Below are 18798 nucleotides of genomic sequence, written 5' to 3'. Positions count from 1 at the left end.
TCAAACTCATTTGGCATCGTGGGCCACATACGGCCTAGGGAGATGTCAAGTGGGCCCGACCATTAAAATTATACCATGCTCTGCTATAAATAACCCAAATATCATGTCTTTCCTTTGTTTTGGTGTAAAGAAGCACAAAAACATTAGGAAAATATTGAAATTGAATGAACTATCCTTTTTCAAAACATTTCATGAAGCACCTCATATTTCCTTAGACAAATGTGCAATTGACTTTTATCATTCACAAATATGCATTGCAACTGATCCCACTGATTGTACAAAGGCACAAAACTTTAATTGGTACTGAAAAATATAATCATGCACTTTAAGATTAAATGAGACTTTTAAAGAAAGGAATTTTTAAACCACTTACACATACGCATATAAAATCTAAATGTAATCCCTGCGTGCACCTTACAAACTAAGGAGTGATTTTAAATGTGTAATGAAGAAAGTGTTCGCCTGTCCTGTAAATCTGTAAACTTCATACATGAAACATACATACACATACAATATATACTGAAAATTTATGGAGTTGCTGCTGTTTTCAGTCTGTCTCAGTGATGCGGCTTGTCTTCTACTCTGTTGGAAAGAGTGCGCCCCTTAGCGGATAATCCATGAATTGCAGCGAATTAAAAATATTAATTCCATGTCTTTTATGCATTTTTTCCACTTTCAAATTATCCTGCGGGCCTGATCGAACCTCCTTGGGGGCCGGTTCCGGCCCGCGGGCCGCATGTTTGACACCCCTGCTTTAGCCAAATGAATCCCAATTGAAAAAGCATATCCAAGTATGTAACTTTAGAAGTCAAAAACAAACACTGAAGTGCATGTCACCGCAATGTTCATAATGTGCAATATTGTATCTTAAAGTATTAAAGCCCAACCTAAAAGTATTTGCAGCCCCAGCCCCCTGACTAATGCACTCTATGATGAAAACGATCTCTTTTTTTGTGTCTATGTGTAATAGGCGTGGCTGTGGTCAGAGTTCAAAAGACCGCCCCCATCGCCGCCATTTTTCAAAATGGCGGATGAGCCGGAGGCTGGGCGCGTTGGACTGCTGAGCTGCTCAGAATTGACGATTTCCCGAAGAAAGACCCGACAAACTTCTTCCAGGACAATGCAGCGCGTTCGGTACTTTGTCTTTTGGGGATTTCGTAGCCCCAGTTCTCATTTCAAGAGTGCTTTTTGACGGGAACGTGCTTCATTGGCGTGATGTAGCCCCGACGTGGATGCAAACACAAATGTTTGCTAGCAAGTTGGCTACATTGCATCACCTATTGCTCTTAATGTTTAAAAAGAAACCCTTCCATTGTGTGTTTCAGTCCCTCAACGAGGACAGACTGCTGGGAAACATCAAGAATGTGGCCATAACGGCCAAAAAGGAGCAGTTTGTCGGCAAAGTGAGTCTTTTTTTTAATAGCTTCTAATTCCTCTACCCGTGTAATTGGATTGGATAACTTTATTCATCCCGTATTCGGGAAATTTTGTTGTCACAGTAATGTTTAGATATCAGCGACCAGTGTTCACGGCTTTCCTAAATTAGCTTGTTTAGCATCATGATACACTCCAATTTTGAATGAAGACACTTAAACTGGGTTGGCGTTGATTTTTAATAGCAAGTTCCTGTGTGGGTAACTCACACTAGTGCCATCAAGTGGAGGTGTAAGGAATAAACAGTACACTTCTAGAATACTATGAAGACCCGAATAATAGTAGGCACTGGAAAATTCCAAATGAATTAATAATAGTAGGCACCGGAATAATAGTAGGCAGTGGAAAATTCCAAAAATAATGAATATTAGTAGGCACGAGATAATTAGTGTCTAAACAGATTCGATGCATAGAATTAAAGCTATGATGGAATATTTATTATTAAATCATAACATGGACAATCATTATTATTTTAATCAACAGTTTACTAGTAGCATGAAACAAAATAATATGTTTAAATTCCACAATTAGCTACAAATTAAAGTCATGATGATCGATTACATACTTAGTGTACTTCAAATTTACCAATTGTTCTTCACTATTCTGACCCTGCAGTCACATTTTGAAAAGACCTAACCGTATGCAGAAGCCCGTTAGCACGGTAACTTTGCAAGACTGACAGCGGTAGCTGCCTATACGTTAGCAGAAACAGCACGTGTGCTTTACACAGAGAAAGTTAATGACATAGAACAATGTTGCTGCTGCACGGACTTAATTGAGGCAAAAATTAATAATCGTAGGCACCCGAATAAGAATCATAGGCATGCGAAAATTTGAGTTGAAAAAATAATCGTAGGCATACGATTATTCGGGTCTTCATAGTACGTATATACCTTTGCCCTTCCCTTTCCTAAAGGAAGACTTCAGGGCTTGGACCTTTTGATTTTTAATTGTGGTTTTGACAAAACCTAAGCGAGACATTCATTCAACCGTAGCGCAGGGGTCATTTTTGACTCGTTTAAACAACCATTTTTCCTCCGTCTAAGAGCTTTGTGAGACGTATTTTATTTTTTTGATTGAATGGGAGTCATTTGTGCATCAAAATGGTTAAATAAGCAATGACATAATCATGCTGTGGTGTTTTGCAGAGGTTTAAAGCCACGGAGATGGTGGAAGCTGTCCAAATCTACAAGACCAAAGAAGTCGTGTATGACGTAAGACCTGTTTTTCAGGTTATTTGATGTATTATTTTCATGTCATGTGTACTAAAAATACTCTATTTTGCTTCTCTTCAAGGTCCACCCAAGTTTACCAAATCAACACTAAAGAAAGGTGACTTTGGAGCGTGGCACAGCCTTTGACACCAACATCTTGAGGGCCCCTATCCAGTACGTCTTCCATATCTCCCACCACATCTGAAAAGAGAGATGGGTCTTTCTCATGTTGGTAAAACCTAACTTAGTGTTGTTTTTTGGTCAAATCTTTTGACCTAACTGGCCCCCAGTCTATTTTTTTTTTAATGTTGGACTTAGTCTATTGTGCTTTGACCCTCTTTTTTTTCTCCCCAGAATTCCATCCAGTGCAAAGAAGAGATTCATCAATGGAAACACCACCTCATCTTTAAATGCTGGAAGATCTGTGAACTTCTGAATTACCCCATTGTGGGAAAATAAAACTTTTGAAATATACTCATGTATTTTTCTTCATAGAACTAGCAAAGGAATGCAAGCAACATGACATTTTAGAATTTTTATTCAAAGAAATACATTTGCACACTTAGGATCACATTGATTGGCGTTCTCCACCTGTAGACAAAAGCAACACTTAGATTATACACCAGAAAAAAAAGACCATTGAGGGTCTTGGGTCTTTTTTCTCCAAGTGTTTTAACAAAGACAAATGACACTCAAATCTCTTTTATTGAAATTTCTGATTGAAAAAAAAAAAAGAAATCCTCTTCACCTTAGGGATCGGGACATCACCTATAAAATAAGAAGGGGTTAGTAAATTGCAACTTTAGTCAATAAAATAATGTGAGATTGGAATGTTTTGACTTGGATACATTACAATATAACCCGGAAATAAGCTGCTTCCAGTAGCCAGCGCTATCGCATTTCGATCTTAATCCATATGAAATATATAATATATATGCGTCTGACGAAATAGTGCATGCTTTTTGTGTCTAAAATACAGAAAAAGCACTCGTTACTGACACTGCGGCGTAAGAAACGATGCGCCAAATAGGCGTGAAAATACGATATTAACCTCAGAGCAGTGTTCAGAGACGATGCATCATCTTCAAGTGGGCAACCTGGGAAGTTCACCGGGTCCTCCAGGGTCTGGACATCACCATGGACCTGGTGCATGCAAAAAAATAGAGCAAAAGTTATCATATACAGAGACTGGAGATTCAACAGATAGGTTTAGGTGGGTTTTTTTTTGGGGGGGGGGGGGGTAATTAGTATTACCTTGATTCCTTGGCCCAGTCTCCTCTCCCCTCAAGGGTGTGCATGGTTCTGGACACACGGGAAAAGCTTCATCTTGATTTAACCAAGCTATTTGGGAAGTGCAAACAATTATTACAGGAAAGAGCAATCTTAAAGTAAATGATCAAGATAAAGAATGAAAATAAGTTAGTGAGTGCTCGTTGCTAATTTCCCCTTTCCAGACAAAGCGATTCAATATACAGACTGATGTTATAAACTAGGAGAAAGTCGGCTTAACCATTTTGGTATCAATGATTTTTGTTTAAAACAGAATTACAAATTGGAAAAGGGCGTTTAGCAATCGCAGTGAAAACTATCATTACATTCAACACACCTTCACCTGGCAAACTGACCGTTGATATCTCGGCTTGTTTGATAAAATGAAGTCTTCCCCCACGACTCAATAATGGAGAGAATACGGACAAAATACTTTTGAAGTCAAATGTCGTGAGGCTAATGCTAAGCTAGCTAGTGACATGCCAAGGAGCCCATACTTCAAATGTCGACGGTGTGTTCGACCTGGCAATAAACTAACAGATTTGTTGGCGTTTTGGCTCAATTGATTCCTAAAAAAATCTCCCGGTAGGGTGTTAAAAATGCACATAGGCCAGTAAATTGCTCTAGTCTAGGGCTTACCTCGTTTGGGTGCTAGTCGTTCGACCGACGGCATGGAAATGACTGCGCCAAGGGGCGAGATGCTGCGCAGGTGCATAATTTAAGCACCTGCGTCACCAATGGGCGTAACCACGCCCATAGGAGGTGATTTGTCCTCCCGACTCAATGACCATGTTTGGAAGATGACGTACTATAGTCGCCATTTTTGTAGTCTTGATGCTGTAAAAGAGTGTGTTCGTTTTTTTTATATATATAAAAAGCCTTACTTTGCATGGTCATTTAAAAAAAATAAAAAGCCTTACTATACATGGTCATTTTTTTAAGAAAAAAGCCTTACTATACATGGTCATTTTTTACAAATTAAAAACCCTTACTATATACTATGTCGTATTTTAAGAAAAAAAGCCTTACTATACTATGTCGTTTTTTTTTTTAAATTGTGTGTATGTATGTATGTGTATGTATGTGTGTGTATGTATATGTGTGTGTGTGTATGTATGTGTGTATGTCTCTCTCTCTCTCTCTCTCTCTCTCTCTCTCTCTCTCTCTCTCTCTCTCTCTCTCTCTCTCTCTCTCTCTCTCTCTCTCTCTCTCTCTCTCTCTCTCTCTCTCTCTCTCTCCTCTCTCTCTCTCTCTCTCTCTCTCTCTCTCTCTCTCTCTCTCTCTCTCTCTCTCTCTCTCTCTCTCTCTCTCTCTCTCTCTCTCTCTCTCTCTCTCTCTCTCTCTCTCTCTCTCTCTCTCTCTCTCTCTCTCTCTCTCTCTATATATATATATATATATATATATATACACAGTCATTCATTAAATAATTTTCTTTTCTGAATTGTTTATTCTCACGAGGGTTGCTGGAGCCCAACCCAGCTGACTTTGGGCACCAGGCGGGGGACACCCTCCTTTTTACTCATAAAAACAAATGGAACAATGAGAGGTGCAAGAAATGAAACATTTAAACAAATCAATTCAAATAAACCATTTTTATTACATTCTGTGCAATAGTATCTATACCTATCATTATAATTCAAATCATGCAAATGTAAAATAAAGGGAAATAGATAACGTTTTTGACAGGAAAAAATATATAAAAATGGTTTTAAAAAAAAAATACTTTTTGTAGTAGATCAGTCCCAGGATGATCTAAGGCGACGCACAGTATGTACAGAGTGGCCATTTTGTCCATCAAAGCCCAAATAGACGCACTGAAATATTCAAAAGACATTATTGTGCCTAACCAGAGTACCATTGACACACTCCAAATCAATTCATTTATCACTTGTAAATGTCCAATCCATTGGAACCGCTTCAAATGGCAGACATTGAGTCAAGCATTGTCTGACCACCACCACCCGATAGCAGTTACTTTACAGTCAAGTGAGTATGCATTCATTCATTTATTTATTCAATCATTTTCTTATCCTCACAAGGGTCGCGGGGGGTGCTGGAGCCTATCACAGCTAACACCAGGTGGGGGACACCCTAAATTGGTGGGCAGCCATTTGCAGAGCGCATTCATTTAGTATATATTTTTTCATACAACGTGGTATCGGTACAGTATCGACATTGTTAAAAGGTGAGATATGACAAACTTATTATTTACTCATCATCGCCGAGTAGCCTGCCGCTCTCCAGATCATTGGACAAGGACGTACCCGAGGAGGAAGTGGAGCCGCGTCGCTGAAACTGGCGAGACTGGACCCCGTAAAAAAAACAGAAGGCCTGGCGGGACAAAGACACGAAAACAAGACAGAGAAAGATTCAGTCAGTCAAGACATTTCCCATCATGCCGGACCGCCATGCTCACCTCCTCGATGTCGGCGTTGCGGCGAGCTTTGTATATAAACTCTCCGATGGCCACGAAGACGGAAAGGACCAATCCGGCGGCGAGCACGATGAAAATACCCCCGATGTTCTCCACGCCCAACGCGTTGGCCTCCTTGTTGTCCTCCTCCGGGCAGCCATTCCCTCGCCACCATTTCTCCTTCATCATGTGCAGCTTGCCCTCCTCCTGCAGCTGAAGGATGGCGATGGTCACTTTGTCCCTATACGGAGAGCCTGGATAAATACAGTCATGGTGTGGAATGAAATTTAATTTTTCCCCATCAAAAAGTGGGTTTTGCGGGGTCTTTCCTCACCTATGGGCGTTCCTACTCCGTATCCTTTGGAGTCGATGAGTCCGCCGATCTGCGTGAGATTGCAGTTCCTCTGGCTGATGTACTCAATGCTGGTGGACTCCATCAGCATGGCGTAGTCGGTGGTGAGGACGCGCGTGATGCCTTCCCGATTGTTCTTGACCAGCGCCGTGTTCTTCCTGCTACTCATGAAGGTCCACATCTTCTCGTAGGTGGAGATCTTGGATTTCTGCCACGCATTAACAAGGCGTGTTTGACGGCGGTGCAACCGGAGGAGCGAGAATTAACAATGTGAATTCACTCTTCACGCACCTTGAAGAAGGTCATGGTGGAGCCGTCTCTCACCGCCCCGTACTCGATGCGGGTCTGCTTGGCCAGGTCGTCGGCTGAGTCGATGGGTGCGTCCATGCGCTCCACCGTGAGGAACGCGGCCAAGTTGGCCGTGTAAGACGAGATGATGATCAAGGTGAAAAACCACCAAATTCCTCCGACAATGCGGGTGGACAAAGCCTTGGGCATTAGTTCTGAGCCTGCAACAAAATGTTGTTTATTACTGTGTGTCACTTTATGTAGATTTTCAGTTAATTCCTATAATCGCAGGACATTTTCATCTACCGCATTTTCCCCACTATATGGCGCACCTTCAATAGATGGCCTATTTTAAAACAGTTTCCATATATAAGGTGCAGGAGATGTAAAAGTAGTGGCTGAGGGGTTATGTTATGCACTAGATGATAATGCGCAAAAGGGAATATCATACCATAATTAACAAATTTTGATCCATGTATAAGATAATATATAATGAGTATAATATATAATGATTATAATATATAATGATTATAATATATAATGATTATAATATATAATGATTATAATATATAATGATTATAATATATAATGATAATAAGGTGCACTGTCGTCTTTTGAAAAAAAAAAAGGTCTCTATGGTGCCTCTTAAAGTGCGGAAAATATGTCTGGTCATTCATTGGTTCTAGATATCCAATCAGTTTTCATTCCACATCAAAAACTATACTTTTGTGCGCTTTGATTTCCTGGGATTTTTCATGAGTACATTATGTGAATTGAATTTTTTTTTTAAAACGTTAGGACAAAGATACATTTGGAAATTTGAAATGTCTCAAATTTTATTGCCAATAGAAATGAATGGGTCTTTTTGTTAAATGTTTTTTAAAACTTAATCAACACTCTAATGCTATAGCTAATTCTAATGCCGCCGTGTTCCGTTTCTCTGTTTACCTTGTCGCATAAGCGCACCCACGCCAAACCAGAAGCTGTTGAGCAACGTGAAATTGTTCTGGATCAACGTGGAGGATGGGTTGCAGGGATGCGGATTGTACCACTCGTAGGGGGTGAACCTGACATAAGAAGGATAAACCTGGATGAGAGAAGACTCGTCCAAGGACACGTGCTTTCGCGCGATTACCTGGCGATGACAAAGAGCACGCAGCTGACGCCGGTGCAGGCCAGCAGGACGTACATCCAGATGTCAGGCGACAGCGGGTTGAGGAAGGAGAAGACTCCCGGGTTGGTACCGTTGGGCTTGCGGTACAAAATGCTGATGCCCAGCGTCATGAAAGGTTTGGAGAAGTCGATGACCTTCTCCCGCACATAAGTGATGGTCAACGGCGCCACAGCCAGATCGGCCACCTGCGGACAGATGTCATCTAAATACCGGCCACAATTGGAATAATCAACTTTTTAGGTCAGCAGAGGATTTGGCCAAGTACTCACATGGTCTATGAGCTCTCGTACCATGCCGTTCCACTCGCCCTTGTCATTCTGGGCGCCGTACTTGCCGTCGGCCACAAGGCGGACCTCATAGGTGAAGCCCAAGATATTGGAGAGCTCCTTCAGGAGGTCCAGGCAGTAACCCTCGAAACGGTCATTCCCGCTCAGCTCCTTATCAGACTTCTTGTGCATCACGTACGGGTTCTCCTGTCAAGGGGGTAAATAAAACAACCTGCAATGGTTTCCTCTCCCTTTAGGTACACCTTCATCGCGGTCTTGTTCCTCACCAGGATGGTCGTGACAATCAGCGTCCGATTGGCCAGCGAGTCGGTCACGTTGTTGTTATTCGATGAGGACTTCTCACTCAAGCGAATGCCTTTGAGGGAGCTCCATGTGGCGACCTGGAAGCATTTTCAACATGTGATCAATTGAATTGCCGTTTATAGCCGTCAACAGCAGCCTACGAGCTCAATACTGTTAGGGTTAGTGGGGGTTTTGGTTGGTTTGTTTGTTTTTCGCCTATTGTGTCCCTCATGGTTCCCCTTCCCACATGTGATCAAGTGTGTGTACTTTGTATTCAACCCTTGTCTGTCTATCTAAACCCTGCGTGTTTATTCGTCTTTGTTGGATCGTCTTCTTTCTTCGCTTCATGCCAAGTTGCCCTGCCATGTTCCTCGTTTCCCCATGTCTACTGTCAAGTTTGCTTTTGTGATTTGATTCCTAAGTCCTACTTATTTTATAAAGATTCCATCCTTAAGTATTACGTTTTAGTTAGAGCACACCACGCACTCGTCCATTGCCTGCTTCCCCGCATTTGGGTCCAACCAGGCTCGCCGCCACACTTAACGAGGCAAATACTTAAAAACGTGGTGATTTGCCGACGGCTCACGAGACTGCGAATGAGCATGTGCTGGTGGACTAATCCACTCACAAGCATAAACGCGGAGTTGATCTCTGGCATGTGACAGCTGGACCCCGAATCCCCCTTTCAGCTGCTAAAGAGCAAAGTCACTGATGTGATAAACACAGAGTACGTTAAACAAGCATTCGCATGTCATCACGTCACACTTGACCTTCCGCACTTGATGATTTATAACGCCATCTGACCATATGTTGGAATATTAACTCGCCCGATAGACGTCTAATCCGTTTGAACTGGAGGTTTGGCAGCGAATGAACGCTCGCCGCCGCCCCTTCCAAGTGACGTCACTTGTGATAAACTCATTTAAATTCAGAGCAGATGTATGGAAAGAGCCAAATGATTGAACATGTTAAAAGTGACCCCATCGGGGAGGCCGCAAATGCTTGTTGGCCATTTTGTGTCAAGTGCCACCCGATAAACATAACATTATAGTCAATGGACCGTGTACTTTGGAATAGCTGTCATGAATTGCTCACTTTTGAGCCGTTTTCAAACAGCTTGGCTTTTTAGAAATGCCAGAGATGCAAGAACAACAGCAAATCAATTGAAAGTAACCCAGGAATGGCCCAAAATCAGCAAGAAGTGAACCTAGTTTTTAGTTTAGTTTTTCCATTTGCATGTCATTTCTAGTAAATTTCTTATCTATGTTCACTACTACTTATTTATTATTTGACTACTTATTTATTGATTATTTATGTATTATTATTTATTGATTATCTGTTCATTTGTTTGTCTGTTGTAGTTGTTACTTGTGCACTTCCCTGCTTATTTATGTTGTTAACTACTGATTATGTTGACTACTTATTTACACATTACTTAATAATTGATTTGTTTGTTATTGTTATTTGTGCACGTTGTGGTGAAGCTTTAAATCTCAAAATACTTGTATAATGAAAATAAACGTATTCAATTCAATAATGTAAAAATACAACGCAATCATAAGAAATAATAAAATATGATAAGAATGATGGTATAGTTTGTAATTTATGAAAAATTGTCATTTGCCCTATGAAGGGTTAACTTTTTCAGTCCCATTGACAAGGATAGATGTCCAATCATGTGTGTCCAATCATCCTTCTGGTGTGGATTTAGCAAGTTTATCACTAGCAAATGTCTGACAATGAATGAACTTGTGTTCATTTTTTTCCCAGGCCTCCAGTACAAATGGATTGGAAGTTTATCAACGTCAATGGCAGCCATATTTTCCAAACACTTTGCAACTGCTGTTGATTTCCCAAGACACAGACAAAAATATTTGCAAACAGACCTTAATCCACCTTTTGGTGAGGCGGCTTGCACCGTCCAGGGTCCCCTGCATGGAGAAGACCCAAGTTGGCGTTATCACGTTGCAATGCATGATGGGAGCAACTAGACGCACTAACCCTGGAACTACCGTCCTCTTTCAGGCTGATGATGTCCAAGTCGAACACCCGCCGCAGACCGTCGCTCTTGTTAAGGATGATGTGGCCCGTCAGGCCGTCCCACTGTGCCTAACCGCACAGACGTAGGAGTTAACTCACTCGCTGCCATCGTGATCGGTTAACTTTTATGTACACTACCTCTTTGAAGAGATTCATGTACCGAGGTCCGAATCGCCAGGGCTTGTGTCTGTAACACTGCAGAGACCCGACAGTCATCTGAGTAGCACGCTGAGACGCCACGGACACCAGGAAGACGGCGTCGTACATCAGAGCCGCGTCGGTCTGTTGCATGGACGACAGGTTTGCGACCGGGCGCGTGCTTTTTCCACCACTGTTTTCTTACGGTCATGACGCCGTCCATGAGGCCGCCGTCCTGCTTGGGCCCCTGCAGCCTCTCCGCGGCCCACTTGTCCAGGGTGGCGCCCACCTGGGGGTCGTCGACGTTGAGCAGCCTGAAACCCGTCATGTTGACCCCGCTGTAACGGTACGGTTCCAGGTCCAATGCAAACAAGTCCTTACACCCGGTGGGAAGTTGCATGGGTGTTAATGTCAATTAGTCCACAATTAACGCTTTCAGTGCCACTGACGATGATAGACATCCAATCCCTCCATTCATTTTCCAATCCGCTTATCATTACAAGGGTTGCGGGGGGTGCTGGAGCCTATCCCGGCTTACTGCGGGCACCAGGCGGGGGACACCCTGAATTGGTGGCCAGCCAATCACAGAGATCCAATCCTGTGACTCTTAAAAGGTAAACAATGCTAATACCGTTCAAACAGATTGGACGTCTATCGTCAATGGCAGCCAGTGAGTTGATGTAGCTACTCACCAAAGTAGTGAAGAAGAAATGGTAGTATTCTGTCATCATTCCCATGGATGAAAGCTGTCATTTTTCAGAAAAGAAAAAAAAGTATATTTATATATATATAAAAACAAATAAATCATTGATTTGTAAACTGGGCTAATCAAGCTTTAGATAGCTAATTACTTTTTATAGATGAAACATATCATAAAATCCAAAATGAAAGAAGTTAAAGGAATTGTAATATTTTTTGATCGAATGGAGCCCAGTAGAAAGACTCTTGTTTGAGAAGATGAACAATAACATGCTCAGGAACTGAGGAACTTCATTCGCCATTTTAATTTGCCTCTTAAATTAAGGGATTGATTTTGTTGTGTTTTTCCCCCCCCTGTGTGACCTGTCCATGCATTTTCCTCATTGAGTTCACCTGTTGTTTCCCCACCCCCATCTCCTGCTTGCTGCCTCTTGTGTAACCCAGGTGTTTCTGATTGTCTCCTCAACCCATGTCTTTTTATTTATGTTTGTCAGTCCTGATCGGATTATCTGCATTTGTTATGCCTGTGATCCTCATTTACCCACATCCTCCCCATCAGGTTTGACTTTTCTTATTTGATTCCAAAGTCTTTGTGATTTTTCTGATAATCCTGCCGCAGTCATTACAGTTTCTGTTAGCACACTCCACTCGCTATCCTTGTTTACTTCCTCGCGTTTGGGTCCTACTACGCAGCCAGGACTCTGCTAAATCCTGACATCCAGCACTAAAAAACTTGGGCTTCCCATTGATTTCAATACGTCAGCACCCAGCGGTGTATCATTTTCTGTGTTGCATACCTGTCAACCTCTGCCGATAACTGCCCTTATAAATGATTATGATTCCCCTTACAAACCCCCAAAAAACCTTACAAACACCGTACGACGGTAAGATTGAGGAGGAAGAAAATGTTATCAGATGTGTTTGAGTTAAGAGCGAGTTAAGGTTTTTTGGGGGTTTGTAAGGGGAATCATAATCATTTATAAGGGCAGTTATCGGCAGAGGTTGACAGGTATGGTGTTGTCATACTTCTAAGAAATTCCTGTTTGCATATTTAGATTCTTTGAGCATTCATCTTTGGCATGTAGGTCATTTGTACTAACAGACGGCTCTTCTTCCAATTCTGGCATGATCCTAATACTCTATCCCAGTGTTTCCCTAACCGCTGTGCAGAAAAACAATGTAATAATACAAGATTAAAATATAAATATATGACGAGCTAAAAATGGATTTTGTAATATTCCAAGATTAAAGTTGTTTTGTTGATTATTTTTAACGTAACGTGTACTGGAAGTTATTTGGTTTCATGGGGATCAATTTTTGTTGACGTAAAGTCTGACTGACCACAAAACTGCTTTTTGCCTAAATGGTGCACCTCGAGGTTTTTGCACTGCAAAAAGTGTGCCGCATGTCAAAAACAGTTTGGGGGTGCTCTAACCTGACCTGTTTGAGTAGTTCTGACGCCATGCTGTAGGAGCAGTCAAAGAGGATGAAGAATTCTTTGTCCCGCTTGAGTTCTTTGAGCAAAGGCCTGGCGTCCGGGTTGCCGGGTGTCAGCTGGCGGATTTTCATCTTCAGGTTCAGCTTGGCGGGAGCCTTGATCAACTCCTGCATGCGCATTAGACCTGCACAACAAACACAAGCCATGAGATGAAAATTTTTGTTGAAGGTCTACAGCAGTGTTTCCCAACCTTTTTTGAGCTGCGGCACACTTTTTGCATTGAAAAAAGGCACACCACTAGATGACAATAAACTAAAACGATGTCACCTATGTTAACATTATAAAGTCATTCTCATCAACGTTAACAGGAATTAAAAAGTCCCCCCCAAATTATTCTAAAATCTATTTTTTCACCACCTGAGGTCATCAATGTTGATGTCTGCAGACCCCGAACAGCTTTCAGTTCGACTGATGTTAAAATAATTAATGCAACGTTTTTTAACCTTATTTAAATTTTTGACTTTTTCTCCCAATATTACCCAAAAAGTAATATGCTCCCAGAGACTTTACGTCGCCAAAAGTTATTGCCCCTGAACCCAAATAACTTCCGATTCACGTCCCGTAAAAAAAGGAAAATGACTTAAATCTCGTAATATTACAACTTTTTTTCCGCTGCCAATATTATTTCAACCACCTAACATTACGAGAAGTGCTGTTTTTACTCACACAGACTTAACGTCGACAAAAGTTGAATCTTGTTATAGTACAATCAATCTATGATTTCATTTTTTCCATTTTAATCTCGTAATAGTTCGATTTCAATCTCTTAATATTTAGATTTATCTCTTGGATTATTACGACGTATGACTTCTCGTAATTTCCCGCGTAACACCTGAGCATCGCTCACGGCACACTGGTTGGGAAACAGTGGTCTAGAGAAAGGGCAGTACTAGTGCTATCCTCGTAGACAACAGTGAGCTTCTTCCACTTGAAGAATGTGACCACGTCAAGCACAGCCCTGGCAATGGCGCTGTATTCAGGATAGAGGTTGATGAAGAAAGTATCCCGGTTGTCCACGGACGGATGCTTCCAGCGCGTCTGGATGTGTGGAACCTCCAGAGCGTTGCAGATGGACTGAACGGCGCTCACGGAAGAGCTGTGAGATGGACCGAACACGGCCACCACGCCCAGGGACAACTGGTCGCACACTGGACAGAACAAGAGGGGCTTAGGTCATGAAAGAATATCCGTTTTTAAAAATGGGTTTCTTATTGTTACCTCTGCGCGAGGCCTCAAAGCCATCTTTGGGATTGATGCGCTGGATGTCGTAGGTCAGCGTGACGTTGGGCATGAGCGTCTTGTTCCTGTTGATGTTGTTCACGGCGAATTTGAATGCCAACTCGTCCAAACTCAGCAGCTCACGCTCACGTGTCTCCAGGATGCCGCCTGACAGTGCCCATAATAAACACACTTTAACTCATTGGCCGCCCTTGATGGCATTGAACGTCCGGTCCATTTTCAGTGCGTGTCAAATTGGATTGGACGTCCAGCGGCATCGGTAGATGTGAAACGTGATCACTCGACGCTAGTCGTCACAGTTCAAGTGGATTTAATATCATCACTGTCAATAGCAGTGAATGAGTTAAAGATGCCATGTTGTTTTTTTCACCCTATTTATAATACAAGGATAGTTCTACTTGCAAAATTAATTGGTGTTGATGTGTCTGTAACTTGGCTTTTTTGCATGTAGAGGCAAATCTTACTTTGAATAAGTGTCATTTGTTTCACACCAGCAAAGGCTGATGGGTGCGCAACAGCAGAATGACTTGTAAAGAATTTTTAAAAATAAATGATTACGTAAAAATACTCCACTGGTTAATCCGTTTTGTTAGATGCTTAGGGTCGCAAACAGATTGCGTTGTTGGTATTTGCACCACAAATAAATTATTGTATTCATTTATTCTGTATTCTAATTGTCTTGTTTACCTTATTTTAACATCTACTTGTGACACAAAAAAAAACAAAATGTGAACGTTGATGGTGATGGATGGTTCAATCAAATTTAACCTCTATTGCCTTGATTGGTGGTTATTTTTTTATTTTGGCATAAAATACAAATGCAAAAAAGGGCCAAATATAATAAACATGTAAATATGCAAGTAAAAATATTTTTTTAAACCAATAAAACTATGGAATATTATGCAGTCATATCAGGTAAAAAATGTTACTCACCAATTCGCAGAACCTGAGCCTCGACGAGCCACATGCAAAGCAGCAAAACTGGAACCGTAAAAATCAGGCGGTCCATCACCATCCAAAAAGCTGGTCGTACTGTGCAATTAGCATCAGGAACTGCCTCCATTCCCTTCTTTTCCTCCTCTAATGCTGCCGCAGGACACTTTCAAAACCTCCATCATGTCAACTCGACCTAACGAAAGAAGATGCAGAAATAAAAGTCCCAAGTCCAAAACCCCTGTCAAACTAATTCCCAGCCCAACATAATCCTTCTAAAGACTTTAAAATTCTACAAATTGGCAAAGACACATCACATACGCTCACAGTGACGTACCCGCGTGAAAATGGCATATCGCATAATATAGGAGCGCATTTCATTTGGTGGAATCCATCAAAATAAGGCACACGAGGGAAGCCGTCTAAGAGACATTTTCCATTATTTTCTGATGCGTTTGTGTGGGTCGTCTCCTATTGGTGTTTTTTTTTTTGGGATTAAACAGCAGATGTGCTAGAATAATCTTCAGGTTACATGCCAGATGTCAGATTATCTCCCGAGAAACACAACCATATCACTTGCTACAAAATTCTACATCCATGCACATATGATACAAATTTAGACAAATGCATGTTTGCTCATTTATGAAAATGTCCACATTTTTCCATGGATGTTTCATGAAAAAGGTCAATTTTACCACCGAAATTTAATTCCCACAGACATTAAAAAAAATCACACATAGAAAAGTGTAAATGTATAAAGTTTATTGTTGTTGCTGTCATACAAAGGATAACACTCCACGTGCGTCGTGTAGCAAAAAGTACAAAGACGAGTAGAAAGGGACACGCACCAAATTAAAACAGCTAAAAACTGCATCACAATTATTTTGTACAAAAAGATGGAAAACAACAAACAAATGTGTCTCACTTCACATTTTTTTTCTGAAGTGCAGACAAGCAGTGAAACAGTGGAGTCTGATGGACAAGAGGAGAAACTGCAAGGGACGACTTTCAAGTAAACGAGGATTGCGGTTTAGTGTTTGGGTCAAGTGGTTTATAGACATAACACCAATATAAAATATCATGAGGTTAATTAAAATTAAAATTTAAATCTGTTGCTTTTAGTTTGTGAGTACCTTAGGACTTTTTTCCTATATTCTGAGATTGGTTGTATACTGCTTTTATTTTTGCATTTTCCCTTTTGACTTGACATTAACATTGACGATACGTTACTGCTCATATTTTGAGTATTAACGCATTGTTTTTATTTCTTTGGCTCAAAAGGGTTCTCAGACATAACCTTTTTTGTGAATAAATGACTTTCAGCGGCCGAGTGGTAAGCGCATCGGCCTCACAGTTCTGGGGTCGTGGGTTAGATCCCAGGTCGGCATCCTAAAAGCATGCATGGTAGGCTGGTTGAACACTCTTAATTGCCCCTAGGTATGAGTGCGATTGTGAATGGTTGACCGTGTCCTTGTGCCCTGCGATTGGCTGGACACCGCCTGGTGCATGTAATTGGCTGGGATAGGCTCCAGAACCCCCCGCAACCCATAAGCGGTTCAGAAAATGAATGAATGACTTTCATTTGACATTGTATCTAGTATAGCTCCGTTACTGCTTTTATTTTGTTAAGTTACTTTTTCTGTTTTTTGTCATTTACTGTTACTCAATACAACTTTTGTGAACTATAAGAAACATCATTTTCAGATTTTTTTTTGTCTTGTAGGTCTTCATGTTTCACTTCCATTATCGCTGCCTTGATTAGACAGGCAGAATATCAATCAATGGTTTTGGTTACACGGGCACCTTTATTCAGATTAAAAACCTGATCGGAATAAAATGCTTCAATTTTGCATGCCATTTGGAATATTATAACCCGATCGACCGATTGTGAAATATTGCTAATGTTCAGAGTAAACAAGGACAGAATGACGTTTTTTTTTTACACAAGAAGTCGCTACAGTCTTCTACTGCCATTTCCAGCAATTTGGTTCATCACGCATGTTAAAATAATATGTTATTAATCTATAATTTGCCAAAATTTTGCTGAATGTGTGATGGCTGAAGACGCAAATCCCAAACAGATCAATATTTTGAGTGAAATTTTGTCATGAACGTAGCCAATGAAATGAAAAAAGCAATGAAGTTCATCCTAACTCAAACTTTTTGACCCAAAAGTCAACATTTGAAACTTTTTGGGAAGTTCGGTTCAGTTTGACCATAAACAATGGCTGAAAACCTTCTGCTTTACAAAGTGAGCGACGCGCAGCCCTTGAGTGATAATAAAATAAAGCCTAAAAAGGTCCTTAAAATAGAGGAGTCTAAAGGTTTCATGTGGAAAAATAGACTTTGGGGCCGTAAAAATAATTATCTTGTAGTGCTAAAAATCAATAACTGGTACAGTTTCAATGCGCTTCTTGCTTCACATCAACATAACAATTGTCTGCCATTTTGCATCCCTAAAAATCAGATGGACAGTTTCTTTTTGATGAACTCAAACAGGCTCTTAAAATTAAATAAATTGGCTCATTTCTTTGATGAGATAGTCCAAGTTTAAGGTGACCAACGTTCGTTAGGCGCCTCGGCCATCTTGTATGAATGGAAAACCAGCAGGATTGAGTAAAACCAGCAACGCTCAAACCGAGCATATCCTGGATGTACTGAGGTGACGAAATAATGTTAAATCAAGAGGATTCTTGTATTACAGTGAAAAAGGGCCTCTCCATGCCTCACGGAGGGGAAAAGGTACGAATGGCCCCACCCCTTGACGGGAGCGTACCTACTGAAATGGCCGGTGCGTCAGACGGCGTCCACGTCAAAAGACGTCGCTGTTGCAGCCAAAATCGTCCCTGCGCACCCACACGCTGTCGCGTTCGGGCCCGCGCTGGGCGGCGCACGCCTTGAGCACACCGCGGATCTCCATGGCGTCCATCTTGGCGTCCAGTTCGGTAGATCTGGCGGCCGTGCACGACGCCTTGCAGAAGTCGTCGTCGTCGCTCAGGATGTCCGTCTCCTTCAACTTGCTGCCGTCCTCATAAGGTCCGAGGTCATATGGCAGTTCGGGCCGGGTTTTGTAGTGATCCACCACGGGGTCGGTGTCCTGGCGCCGGCGGTTATTGTTGTTCGAGACCGCCTCCGTGTCCGAGACCAGGTCCGTGTCGATGGTGAAGCGGTTTCGTAGCAATGTCCTGCGAGCCAGAGTGTGGGGCGGGGCCGAAGCTGTACAAAAATGAACACCGTGTTATGCCAGCATTGCCAATGACGATGATAGACATCCAATTGTGTGGCTAAATGAAAATACTTTAAATTAGTTTATCAGTAGTAGACGTCCAATCCATTTGAAGCGGGAGTGTGGCACTGAATAAATGTACAGTGGTAACTTTACTTACGAAAATAAGTGGTTCATAACATGGATTTTTCTCAAATAGAAGCATATTTTGTTCCACGATCTTAATACTACTCTTTTAAAAATGTTGAACGTATACCAATTTTGTATGAAATATGTTTGTAAATATATGTATGAAAAAAAGGATAAGAAAAT

General features: G+C 41.5%; 2 protein-coding genes and 1 long non-coding RNA gene across 9 annotated transcripts in view; 1 reads left to right on the top strand and 2 right to left on the bottom strand.

Moving 5' to 3' along the window:
- Positions 1–971: 971 nt before the first annotated feature.
- Positions 972–3122, top strand: LOC144067635 (uncharacterized). Of its 4 annotated transcripts, none has more exons than XR_013298008.1 (5): positions 972–1134; positions 1326–1403; positions 2583–2648; positions 2731–2822; positions 3003–3122. It is a non-coding gene; the product is annotated as an uncharacterized LOC144067635 (long non-coding RNA). The 4 variants fall into 4 exon arrangements; XR_013298006.1 differs by having other exon boundaries at positions 2731–2876; XR_013298007.1 differs by having other exon boundaries at positions 2731–2880.
- A 46-nt stretch (positions 3123–3168) lies between these two features.
- LOC144067631 (glutamate receptor ionotropic, kainate 1-like) lies at positions 3169–18174 on the bottom strand. 4 transcript variants are annotated; one of them, XR_013298003.1, is made up of 23 exons: positions 15598–15734; positions 15261–15456; positions 14307–14474; positions 13979–14236; positions 13031–13212; positions 11584–11637; positions 11097–11267; positions 10892–11035; positions 10715–10822; positions 10600–10644; positions 8698–8811; positions 8414–8617; positions 8106–8329; positions 7919–8037; positions 6974–7191; positions 6665–6890; positions 6334–6584; positions 6130–6248; positions 4557–4754; positions 3903–3989; positions 3700–3791; positions 3502–3616; positions 3169–3416 (listed from the first exon to the last, which is right to left on the bottom strand). XR_013298003.1 is itself a non-coding variant. In XM_077591419.1 (18 exons), the coding sequence occupies exons 2-18, from the start codon at positions 15388–15390 to the stop codon at positions 6126–6128; spliced, it is 2739 nt and encodes a 912-aa protein (XP_077447545.1). In that variant the 5' UTR covers positions 15391–15456; positions 15598–15734; the 3' UTR covers positions 5911–6125. The 4 variants fall into 4 exon arrangements, 1 of the variants encoding a protein (XP_077447545.1); XR_013298004.1 differs by lacking the exons at positions 3502–3616; positions 15598–15734 and adding an exon at positions 18037–18174; XR_013298002.1 differs by lacking the exon at positions 3502–3616.
- Positions 18073–18798, bottom strand: part of tiam1a (TIAM Rac1 associated GEF 1a) — a 31815-nt gene continuing 31089 nt past the window's right edge. The window contains exon 29 of the mRNA XM_077591422.1: positions 18073–18476. Within this exon, the coding sequence (XP_077447548.1) occupies positions 18073–18476 (404 nt within the window). The remainder of the gene's footprint in view (positions 18477–18798) is intronic.

The sequence above is a fragment of the Stigmatopora argus genome, chromosome 22 (genome assembly GCF_051989625.1).
Source record: "Stigmatopora argus isolate UIUO_Sarg chromosome 22, RoL_Sarg_1.0, whole genome shotgun sequence".
Classification (NCBI taxonomy): Eukaryota; Metazoa; Chordata; class Actinopteri; order Syngnathiformes; family Syngnathidae; genus Stigmatopora; species Stigmatopora argus.
This window is presented reverse-complemented; position numbering and strand designations above follow the sequence as displayed.